This window comes from Cylas formicarius, unplaced genomic scaffold (genome assembly GCF_029955315.1).
Source record: "Cylas formicarius isolate icCylForm1 unplaced genomic scaffold, icCylForm1.1 PGA_scaffold_1__22_contigs__length_36826433, whole genome shotgun sequence".
Taxonomy (NCBI): Eukaryota; Metazoa; Arthropoda; class Insecta; order Coleoptera; family Brentidae; genus Cylas; species Cylas formicarius.
In genome coordinates this window covers 8,859,005-8,871,529 of record NW_026844264.1, presented here as the reverse complement: position 1 = coordinate 8,871,529, position 12,525 = coordinate 8,859,005, and the positions used below count along the sequence as shown (strand labels likewise).

At 32.7% G+C, this 12,525-nt stretch overlaps 1 protein-coding gene across 1 annotated transcript in view; it reads left to right on the top strand.

Annotated features, from left to right (window-relative positions):
* Positions 1-8,801: 8,801 nt before the first annotated feature.
* LOC132697466 (O-acyltransferase like protein-like) overlaps positions 8,802-12,525 on the top strand; it is a 56,944-nt gene continuing 53,220 nt past the window's right edge. The window contains exon 1 of the mRNA XM_060663019.1: positions 8,802-9,182. Coding sequence (XP_060519002.1) covers positions 8,933-9,182 — 250 coding nt within the window. The 5' untranslated portion in view covers positions 8,802-8,932. The remainder of the gene's footprint in view (positions 9,183-12,525) is intronic.

Here is a 12,525-nt window from a genome sequence, read left to right as displayed (position 1 = left end):
ATTTTCGAAAAAAAGATTAAATTTAACGAGAATTGTTTTTATTTCATTAGATAGTCCAATAATGGCCTAATAACCTATTCAAAGATAAAATATGAATAAAGGAATTTAACGCTCAAGAAAAAAGTTGGTTTTTGGGAAAAAATACACTTTACGAATTTACCAAATAAAACTCTAGTTTATTATTTATAATGTCAAATAATTATCACTTTTTTTACAATTCCAAATTACCCCGTACTTGATTTTTTTTTTTGACACCCTTGGCTGATTTCAAATATTACCGTATCTCGTTGCCCTTATTGGGGGACACCACACATATGTAGATGTATTCACATTGTAGAGATTTACTTAACCATTTTTTTTTCGCAACTCAGTATAATAATAAGTAAGTAAAAACGTTTAATTTAGTGGGTTTTTATTTTCCGCTCAAAGATGTTTGAAGAAATTATTAGAAAAAACCACTGGCCTACCATCTTTTTGGCACGAAACTTGCTCTTTAAAAACATGGAGGCGGTATCGACTATGTTTGTACGTCATTCACAGGACTGGCTCATAGCATACCGAGTTGCGATTCGTGAGATATTTACAAATTACATCCGCGGGTTTCCCAATTATTCGTACAGGTACATCTGTTCCGACGGACGCGACGGGATGGGCATATTATTTAGTGTACATACACAAGAATCCTTGTAGCCGTATGTAAATATCGTCTATTTTTAATTCCGTGCAAACACAGCAAACGAAAAAATTTCGTCGAATATACGCCGGGTTTTTGGTTTTCCCAACTACTGCAAATGACGCTGCATTGAAGTCATATTTTCTAACCCCTTATTTAAAATCTCATTCTTAAAAAGTTAATTATTGTGATGTTGTTCTCCCATACTCTTTGGAATTTTGCTTAACTTTGTTAAAGGACGAAATCATAAAGTGCCTGTCTCATATTTTATTCAATTGTTCAGTCTGCAGGAGTGTTGTGATTAAAGTCTATTTCAGAAAGGAGTACAGTAATAAAATCTCATTAATTCGATATATAAAGGGCCTACACAATGACAAATGACAAATAATTATTGTTTATTATTAATTTCTTTTCGAAATTCCTTGTTTTTATTGAATACATTGAGTACCTTGCGGGTTTGGGCCAATTAATGGATTCATGAACTAAAATTATTATATTATATTAAAATTATAGCATACTCGTAAGGAAAGTATCTTATTGTAACAGTAGTATTATGGGCCCTTATTTTATATTAAACATTATATAAATAATTAAATATACAGAAATTAAATTATCAAATAAGCATAATATTATTTCTTATTTGAGGACCTATCATCTCCTCCTGAATGTTATTTTTTCCTGAAGGCGCCGGTAAGATAAAAGATTTTCTTCAGCTCTCTTCGACAGTGCAATTAATTTCACCGCCTTTCCAGCAAATCTGATTATTATTATTATTGGAGTTATTTTTTCCTACGCAATATGCATATTTTCAAGAATGGTCCATAAAAGTTAATGTTATGAAGGGATAACTATCATCCTTGCTAAGGTCCATTCAAATCTTATTTGGGGAAATTTTTTCTTTTTTTAAATGAAAAGAGTGAACTTTTCCCCGAATTACACTTTTGGTGTCGTCATTAATAAATTTTACTAGCCTGCCTACACTTTTTCATTTGATTTGCCATCTTTCTTTCAAGTACTCTCATATAGTAAACGTGGGTTAATCGTTATTTTATGGAATCATGTACCTGGTGTCCAATTAAGAAGGGCACTCGGCCCTATCTCGAAGAGTAATGAAGGACAATTAAATGCAACGATATTTCTTTTATTGGGGCAAGAGATGCAAAAAAATAGTCTAACATTTATTTAGATATCTTTTTCCTAAATTATAATATCAATAAAATAATGTCGCATCTTTGGTAATATTTAAAATGTTAATAACAATTACTACTGATTCAATATGATCTAAGCGAGCATTGGAAAAATTCCAAAAATTGTTTAAGTGTCAATCAGATTAAGATTGGGGCCATTTCTATCGTATTTCCAAACATTGTAAGCGCAACTGTTTCTGTTTCATTTTTGTGTCATTATTTTTCGTTATTTTAATATACTGTATTGCTTTATTAAATCATATCAATCGTATTAATTATTAGTATTTAATAATGGTACACCTCCTGAAAATATTCCCATAGGTGGCGTCAATATTTTATTTTTATTTTATTATTTCACTAACATGTAGACCCATATTGGTCTACCTTTGGTTCCCATAATTGTGATATCCATGTATTGAATGTTTTCGAAAAAATAAATTTTATTTGTAGTACGAGCAATCGAAATCAATCCTCTCCAACCCAAGTTTGACAAAAGTCTCCTGGAATTATTGACACTTGTTTTCGAATGCCCCCACCACTTTCGCTTAAAACACTGTTCACTTTCGTTATCGGTCTTATAAGATTATTTATTAAAAAATAGGGTTTAAAATTCAAAAACGCTATTCCGCCTCCGGGGGCCCTTCTTGGCCTCTTTAGTTATACGTTTTTCCATACCCTTGTTAATTGTCCACCCGGTAAATTTCAAATAATAACTTAATGATTAATGAGGACCAAGGAGTAAGTAATCAAAAATCACAACAAAGATAAATAATTTTATTGTACAAAGTTTACTTACGCCTAAATTATTCGATTATCCATTACAAAATGCAAAAATTATTAAAATTATACATAGGTATGAAGACCTAACACAATTTTTTACCAAATAAAAAATTTAAGAAATAATAACAAGAACATAATTTACATTGTACATATAGTCAGTCATATTTGGTACAATTACAATATTCTGTACAATCACAGTAACAACAAGAAGTGAGTTGCTCCATGAACGTTTTTAGCTTAAAAACTGTTCAACTGATTGCTGTGAAGGTCGCGGAACCGAAGAGATCTACAAAAAAAAAGCCGCAGTTAGTTCGATGGGAAGGGAGGTGGAAAGAATAGTTATGTCTAGTTGATCTACAAATGCCAGTTCTCACAGTTAAGGCGGCAGGTTATAGAACATTGTGAGCTCCTGTATTCATTCGACGAACTTGCAGAGTAGTCATATTTAGATTGTTCTCAATTTAAGAGTAATTCATTTCTTCAACAGGTCCATTTTCTTTGTGTGCAATGTACCTCAAGAGCTTATAGGGTGCTAGGATGCCACAGAGCACTAGTCAAGGTGTGGGCACATCAGCCAAACCGAACAGTGTTTTAATAGAAGCACTATTCTCAAAGTCTATGACGCATCTTTCTATAAATGAAAACATTTTCAGAGGCCAGGAGGATACTGACTGTCAAGGATAACTTCCAGACCCGTGATTCGAAACAAAATGTCAAGAGGACTGCCATGATTTTGTATACTTGTATAGGATTTATGTTGCCTTCAAAAATTATAAATAGTTAGACGATACAGGTCTGATTGCCTTTTGAGACAGTCACTTATATTGCGGATATTAATATAAAATTTTGAGTTGCTTGCAAAGAATAATAAGTTGCTGGAAAGAAAGCAAGGGGTGATGAAATTGACGTACACATTAAACAGTAAAGGTCCTAGATGGGATCCCTCAGGCACTCCAGATGGAATTTCTACTTCACGAGATTGAAAGCTTTGGACGCTAGCTGTGTTCACTTCAAATAATTTCGATGAACCCCGGCAATCTCCAATTTGTGGTCAAGGCATTTGAGAAGTAAAAGCCGTGTACTTTGCAGCCTTTCTCCAAGACAATTTAGCGGAACTGGAAGAAATTTGTCTATAATTTTCTGAAATATCCTACGCTAATAAAAATATTATTTACGCAGATCTCAAAAACACCCCAAGCAAAAGACAATAAGTTGTTAGTGACAAATTTTGGTGATTTCAGTTCCGAGTGTGTGCGGTTCACCAACTCCCGGTTTGATGCAACACTCGTTAATTTTGTCGAGCCTTTTTTTTAATTAAATGAAATCTAATTAAGGCGCCGACCTAATCGTTCAATTAGACGTTATATAACTGATGTAATTAATATAATGTTTGTACGACCATATTCTCTCGTGCCACGGATTTTTTTCCAAATAATTATCTGCGAAAGATATAGGACACATCTCACAAATTCAAAGCTCCTTGAAACAGGTAAATAACAAGGAGCGATAGGGCGAATTTATTAGACTAATTGTAGTCAAAATCAAAAATTCACAAGTAGTATAAAAAGAAATATGAATATGAATGTGAATGCCATTGAATATAAAACAAACATAAAATACACCGGAAATTAATTTATTTACTACTACTACCTAAAACTATTTTATAATACCATATTTAGAAAAGAATAGTCTCATTACAAGAGGTGGTAAAACTAACCATACACATACAATTAAACTCTTAAATTTAGAGCAAGATAATTTTTAACACAGGGGATGTACAAAATAAATATATTTTTTCCACTCCCGTCTTTAAATACCTAATTACCCACCGATCTAGCGGTCGGGAAATGTCACTCTACAGCGTCAGTTTCATTTCCCATGAATCCGAGCCACTTCGGACATTTCCGGGATTTTACCGCACGGATGTGGGAGCAATCGGATGTTTTCGCTTTGAATTTTGACGTTTGTCAATTCTGACGGCCGTGTCAGTGAATGTGTTCGTGTTGTTTTGCGAAAATGGATCCAAAACTAACGGTCGTAGAACAAGTATAGTATGCAACACGTTCGGTAACCTTTTTAACTCACTCGTTTATTAAAAACTCGTGAGTCAAATGCCGTTTACCACACTTGTTGCATAATATACTATTATCGCGATATCTATTTACATTTTAAATAATCCTAGGAATGGAAGAATTTTTACCCACTTTAGTAAGACAAGAAGGAAAGTAAAGGCAGCACGTGAAGGGGAATCAAGGAAAGCAAATAAGACGAATCGTATGTTATCAAGTTTCCTTTTTAGTAGTGGTAACACTAAGAGTGTTATATCCGCCACTTACTCTCCAATTTAAATCCCTGGAAATTATATTTGTGTAATTAGGGCGCCTGAAAATAAATTCAAAATAAGAAATGCAGATCTAAAATTCTTACAGGTTCTGGTCACCAACTCTAGCATTCGAGAGCATTTCTCAGGGGTATAATCAATGTGAGAACCAGATTTACCCCTTACTTACCCTGGAAAGCGGATGAAAATTTACTGAGTAATTAATACTCAGAACATTTGATATTTTCGATGAACGAAATAGCATAACAATTTTTATGAATAAATTTATATTTATTGCAAAAATCGAAAATTGTAATTAAGTTCTCTTGTAGTACTTCGAGTTTAGAGCGAATTTTAATTAGAACGCATTCAAAAATATTATTTATATGCAAAAAGAACAACAATAGCACCTGAGGAACTCCAAAGATTGTCAAGAATTTTTGGGTAAGTAATTACTCACTCTCTGAATTCTCCCAAATATATTCTAGGAAAACATTCATACACCACAACTCTGGCAAGTTTTCCACAGGCAGAATATTGTGATAAAGCTTATCAAACGCTTTGCTGAAAGTGTGACAAGAAGTCAACCTGAATTCAAGCCCACTACTTAAATAATTATTACAAACAAAGCAAAAAAACCATGCTGTTTATGAAAAAGTACATTTTTTAGTAATGCAAAAAAGTCATCCATTATAATACCTTCCATTCCATTCTTCCATTTAACTAAATATGCGTAATTTACTAATCCCTCTATAATTTTTCGTTTGAATTGTTAAAAATAGGTACCAAATAGGAGGTTTTCTAAGGAACTTATATTTAAACTTGCGGAACCTGCCTGAACTCTTTTTATTTAACCCGTCAAGCATTTTATCAGAAATTTATTGAATTTAAGTTCAAAGACCTACACTCCAGGTCCCCCTTTAGAGGAATCTGGTCATAGGGCTCGTGCACGCTCCTAAAATAGCATTAAAAAGGCTTCTACGGTCGTCTGAATTACTAACAAACCTCCAAAATGATGAGGAATAGTACTTATATTGTCTTCCACGGATAACATCATATTTTTATAAACTATTTGCTTCGACGACGAAGCTCAACAAAAGCTCGATAATCGCTTAAGCTGAAATGATTGAAACTGTTAGCAATAAAACGTTTTTTCATTGTAAAAGTGATGCGACGGCGAAATATGACGAATAGAAAACAATCAAGCACTGCAGAAACCTCTTTATTTTGGTTTACTCTGGGTTTAAAAATCAATGTATGTAATTGCTATTTTTAGTAACAAAAAATGTATTACTCCTAAAAAACATTTTTCTAAAAAAAACTAAACAATAGTATCTAAAACAACCTAAATTTATTACTTGGAACATCCAGAAAAACAATAAAAATATTTTTTATAGAAGTATATTTTTTTATAATTTATAAAATAAACAAATCTATTATTCGATCATAGTTTAGGTTACTTAATAGATATTGCCAATTTTTTAATGCTCTACTGCTTATACTGCAATATTACGAAATCCCCAACATTTTGTAGTGGGAAACCTACAATTTTTTTAATGCAAAATGTGATAAAATCATTAAAGTAAGGCACTTCCATTTGAAGAAAATGACTTTTAACGATTTGTTCATTTCAATTATTAATGTTAGTTTTTGGCCACCCTGCCTTTTTATATATAACACCAGTAACGTAGATCCTCTTCTATTGGGAAATCGAACCCAAATACGTGATAATGGTTTTCAGTAGGAGAAATAGATATATTTACACCTGCAATCGTCATTTTGGCTATAGATTTCCAAATACGTCAGAAACGGTAAGACTTGGAGATACATACATAGACACATACATAAAATATGTCTACAAAGTTCCGAGGAATTGAAAAATTCCTTAATATATAGGGTGTTCTACTTAAAATAACAAAGTTGTTAGTTAATTCACGGAAATACAAACACTTTGTGTATTTTAAAAGTCAATCAAACTGACCAAAGCATTTATCTTTACTTTTTTTATATTATTTCCAGATTCCATAAGTGGTCCGCCTAATTTTTAATTTCTTTTTTACGAAAATCCTACCAGGACGGTTTTGGCACACTATTTTCGGCGTTTCTGAACGTATGATAATAGACAAAACCAAATTTCGGGATGATATCACCTGCGTGCACACCTTTTTGACATACAGTGGCTCACAGCTTAAATGATGCAGTCGCTATAACAAAAACTAACTGGTGTGAATGTCTCTTTATTTATTTCTCAAAAAACAACTTTTGAAATTAAGTTAGCAAAGAGCCTTCTAAAAATCTGTGAATTACTTTTTGTCTTAAATATGCCTTACTTAGTTAATAATAAAGAATTAATTAAATTATAAGCAATATTAACGTCACAACTTAATCAGTTTGAAACTTACCAAGGCAGCGTGGCTTTTATTTATTACTGCAACCGTTTTGTGTTTAGTTTGACATTTTAAAACACGTTTTCGTTCAGTAAAACGAACGACTACAATTTCTGAACGAAATTTAATTATTACTCAGCAGAGAAATCGATACATCCAAAGAGACATAGCCAAAATGGTAAATAAATATCCGTCAACTGTTCAGCATATCATTGAATTATCCAAAGAAAGTGCCGTAAAGATAAACTTATTTGGATACGATGGAAAAATATTAGTATGGAGAAAGCCTAAAGAAGAATTAAAATTGATAAATTTAAAAGCTGCGGTAAAGCACAGTGGAGGTGGAGTGATGTTATGGGGCTGTACGTCATCTGCAGGAGTAGGTAATAACTATTTCATTGAAGGAAATATGGACCAATATGTGTATTTGGATATATTAAGACAGCATCTGGTTGCTAGTGTCCAAAAATTAAATATGGGTAACAATTATCGGTTCTATCATGACAATGATCCAAAGCACACATCATTTCGGGTCCTCATTTGGTTGCTTTATAACTCCCCAAATGTTATTAAGACACCAGCCCAGTCACCAAACTTAAATGTAATTAAAAATTTGTGGTTGACATTAAAAAAAAAAGTAAATAGTGCCCCAATATCTAACAAGAATGAATTAAAAGTAAAAATTACTGAAGTATGGAACACAATTTTCCCGGAGTATACTAGGAAATTATTTGAATCAATACCCAGAAGACTACAAGCCGTTATCGCTAATGAGGGAGGCACGACTTAATAATAGCAGGAGTGTTTCAAATTATGCAGTTTTTTTTCTCTATTGATTTGGTCATATTTTGTTTTGCATCATTTAAGCTGTGACGTTAATATTGTATATAATTTAATTAATTCTTTATTGTTAACTCAGTAAGGTATATTTAAGGCAAAAAGTAATTCAAACTTTTTTGGAAGGCTCTTTAATAACTTAATTTCAATAAGTTGTTTTTTTTTTTCAAATAAATAAACATACAGTCAAACCAGTTATTTTTTGTTATAGCTACTGCATTATTTAAGCTGTGAGTCACTGCAGACAATCCAAGTCACCATTTCATCGTATTTAATAAAAAATGCTAACGAAACAATCAAGCTTTAGGGTAGAGAAGGACGTTTTTTTTGGGTAAAGGGTCATAGGTAAATTAACCACAACCACAACAATAGAAACAGAAATATGCCGTGTCTGCAGTCAACTGTCTAAAATCGGCTTAAATAAATCGTAATTCTGGATTTTCATTGGTTTGGAATTCATAACTGAGCTTTGGGGGAGGGAAAACACAAATGGCAAGCGATACGAACAAAAGTGTCTAGTCGAAAGGGTATGACGCAAAACGGTCAACCCCACCACCTCTGGAAATTCGCAGAAAAAAGCGTATACCTACCCACCGCGACGCTGGGTATCCCGTGGTCACCCATTGCGATCCTAAACGCTGACCGCGCGGTGACATGTTGAACGAGCATTGTCGCACTCGCGATATAAGACACCCTTTATTCGCGAAAAAATGGCGACGATGAGTTAAGTTCAACGCGAAAATTCGCGATGAAACCGTTCTCGTTTTTGGCCGTTCTGTATTTCGTCGCGACCAATTGTATCGAATGCGACGAAAAATCAGGATTCGATTACGGAAAAGATGTCAACGAGACGACGAAGGAGTCCTATTCAGGACGAAACTATACCGCTGCGAGGAGTGTTTTCGGGTTGGATCTGCAGCTGAGTGACGACGTATTGGCTAGCGCGGAACTCAGGGGTAAAATGTGTTTGAAAAACGTCACCAAATGTCTAGAAGAAGGTACGTGTGAAATACCGGGAGTGTTGAAAGAGATCAGATTTGCTTTAGATGGCAAGTTTGTTTTTCTGCAGTTTTTTGTTATTATAACATTCTAATCCCAACAACCAGCCCATACAAAACGATAAAAGGATATCTATAAAATTCTTCAATTCTTTACACCAATTTTGTTATACTTTTATTTGAAAAATGAAAACCTCAATACTGCACAATACTGATATAGTATAAATACTTTTTTAAGTTGAAGGGTTTCAACTTAAAAAAGAATAATGTTCTTATAAACGCGGGTTGAAAGATATGTTAGAGTGTTAAATATTAAAAAAAGACGACTTCATCTTACCATCTTAACGAATAATATTGTCAAAAAGACGTCGACTGTCTTTTTTGCGATTCTCGTTATTTACTTTTAATAGGTCACTAAAATTGCTTGACTCCTAAGTTGATTGAGTATTTTGAAAAATCATGAAAATATGAATGGAAACATATTCTTTTTGGATCATTGGATCACAATAAACTTAAGAGTTAAAACTAAAGAAAATCATCAGCTTCATTGCAGGAAGTAGCCTAGAACATAAGTCGTTTTTTAATATATTGAACACCTTATTATCTTGTCTTTTCTTGAATCCAATCGAACGTTAGCAAAAGTTTTTGGAAACACACTGTATTGCGCCCTATATCAAGAAAATTAGAATTTTTTGAAAATTTTCAAATAGCTTAACAGTTAGTTTAGTCAATCGCAGTAAAAGTATATGTAGTAGTTTTATATTTCTGGGTATCCAACTGACCAAGCAGGATTTTTAAAATTTTGGAACTTAGTATCGAAAATGATTAGTTAAGTTTAATAGAAAATTCTATACGTATTTCAGATATCTTATAACTTGTAAAATATTCAAAATCATTTGTCGAAAATGATGTTTGAAAATCGAAGGTTTTCTGTAAGTGTGACGAAGAAATAATAGAATAAATTTACTTTGTACTACAGTCCAATTTACAGCATGTATATTGATGTCGGGAATTTTCAGCAGATTCTGATAAAAGTTTTAAAAACCCAAAAAGTGTGGCAAAAACAATGCCAGGTGTACTCTTTGAAACTAATTACACGACAAGAAAATGGAAGACTGACTAATTAAAAAATAGAGATTGCAAAAAATTCAAAACAGCTATTGCTGATTTATTTTCGGCTTGCGTAAATTTGATAGGATTTCCCACAAAATTCAGGAACTCAACTGGCTAAAAATTGACAGTACTTTAAAGTATTTTTTGGCGTCTATAGTTTTCCAAATATTAGTACATCCAATCCGTCCTACTTACGAGCTAAATTACAGCTTCGTAATGTTCAATCGTGGCTTTAAGGCACCCCTACAGACTCTCACGATATCGTTTACCTTTGTTCCGCAGATTATTTTTTTATAACGCTCTTGTAAATTCTTTAAAAAATATCTCAGATTGAAATTCCTAACTTCTCAAATCATTTGATTTTCAATGTTATTCTTTTTAATTTTACTTTTAATAACTTTCTGTTGTTCCATATTACTATTACATTTATCTATTATACTACATTTAATTTATCAATGTAATTGTAAATTCCTATTTAGTTTTCAATTTAAATATTTAAGAGGTTAAGTGGAGTAGCTTTTGCTAGACCTCGCCTCTTCTCTACGGTATATTTGTATATAACAATATACAACAATAAAGGCAAAAAAAAGGTACACCTCCCATACTTCAGACTTACCAGATTTCAAAACTTGAAAGGAAAATAATATGTGAGTAAGATATGGGCTAATATTGTTATATTGTTACATGTTGAAAGTAAGGTCTTTCATTTGAAATAAGTAATAAGTTTGAAGTTTGAATATTATATGAATATCTTTTTTTATTATTTAATTATGTAATACTAATGTCTATCTATAGATCGCTCTATATTATGGTTCTTTAAATTCAATGAAAAATTCTATACATATATAGCTTTGGCGGTTGAATGGTATTCAAAATTATCTGGCGAAAATGACGTCTTAATTTTTCCCCCCGTGTGTCCCGGTCAACCATTCCAGACCTGCTTATTCTATTATCAAAAAATAATAAAAATAACTTAAGAATAAATAAATAAGAAGGACGTAAAAATGAATTTGATATATACCTTGCATACTTAGACGTCGCTTTTCAAAACTTACCAGAACATAATCACATAGTAATTTGTGAGTGACGAATGCCTACTTTAGTCAGAGGTATGGGAGCGATTGCATGATTTCGGTAGATTTTAGCTGCGGATTGTATTTTGAAATTTGACAGTCACGTCACACGTCACTCAGCGAATGTCTATCTAATAGATTAATGGAGTATAGTGCAGCACGAAAAAAACGTCACTTTTTCGGTCATTGGTTTATTAACCACTCGCTCCGCTCGTGCAAAATCAAACTCATGACTAAAGTCGCATTTATCAAACTTGATGCATAATATACCATTTCCTATAAAAAATACATACATAAAATAAAGTCACTTATGTCAAAAACAATAAAAGCTTTAAACCCGTAGACGTATTGGACTTGTTCGTGACTGGTCCTTATTTTTTCGATATAGTCGCGATGATTTCGGCAAAATGACGTTTATTTTTATTGCGTGTCGGACATTATTAATTCGTTTCACACGTTAAGTACCGGCGGCATACTAAATCGCCCGCGCCATTAACTGAATCGATAATTTTATTGTTAATCTCGGAGGAATTTCAATTAAAAACCGATTTCAGATCGTCCGCCGCCGCAATCGGAAACATTAATTAGCATAATAAAAAAAACGAAGTAAAAGGGTCGTGTTTATGGCCGGCACAGCCTTCTGCAAACACTTTCCTCGTATCGGCGATAACGGCAATGAAAATTTACTTTCAACCGTGCACTTGCATTTGATAATAATAACTATATTATTGATAAACAACCTTGTTTGGTTCGAGTTCTTTGTGTTGGTTTCGTTTTTGAATTAAAAATGTGTCTTGTGGATTAGAAATACCCTTGATCGGGAATAAGTTATTTCGAGAATCAGTCCCGTAAAATATGTGTATACCTAAAAACGTATTCTGGAAATCAGAATAATAATAATAGACTTAGACACAAAACGAGAAGTTGAAGTTACACTGCCTAACTTAAAAAGCAAGCGATATAAAGGAAAAATAAAAAGAAATGAATGAAAAGAAGCCCAAGTCAAACGTGTATACCTATTATTATTTCATCACACACATATTCTTTTAATGGCGACTAATAATGATTTAGCGAGACTATTATTATTCATTATTAATTAAAGTACTGGAAGAACTACATAATTAAAAATGAAAATTGAGAAAAGCAGAAATAAAAGG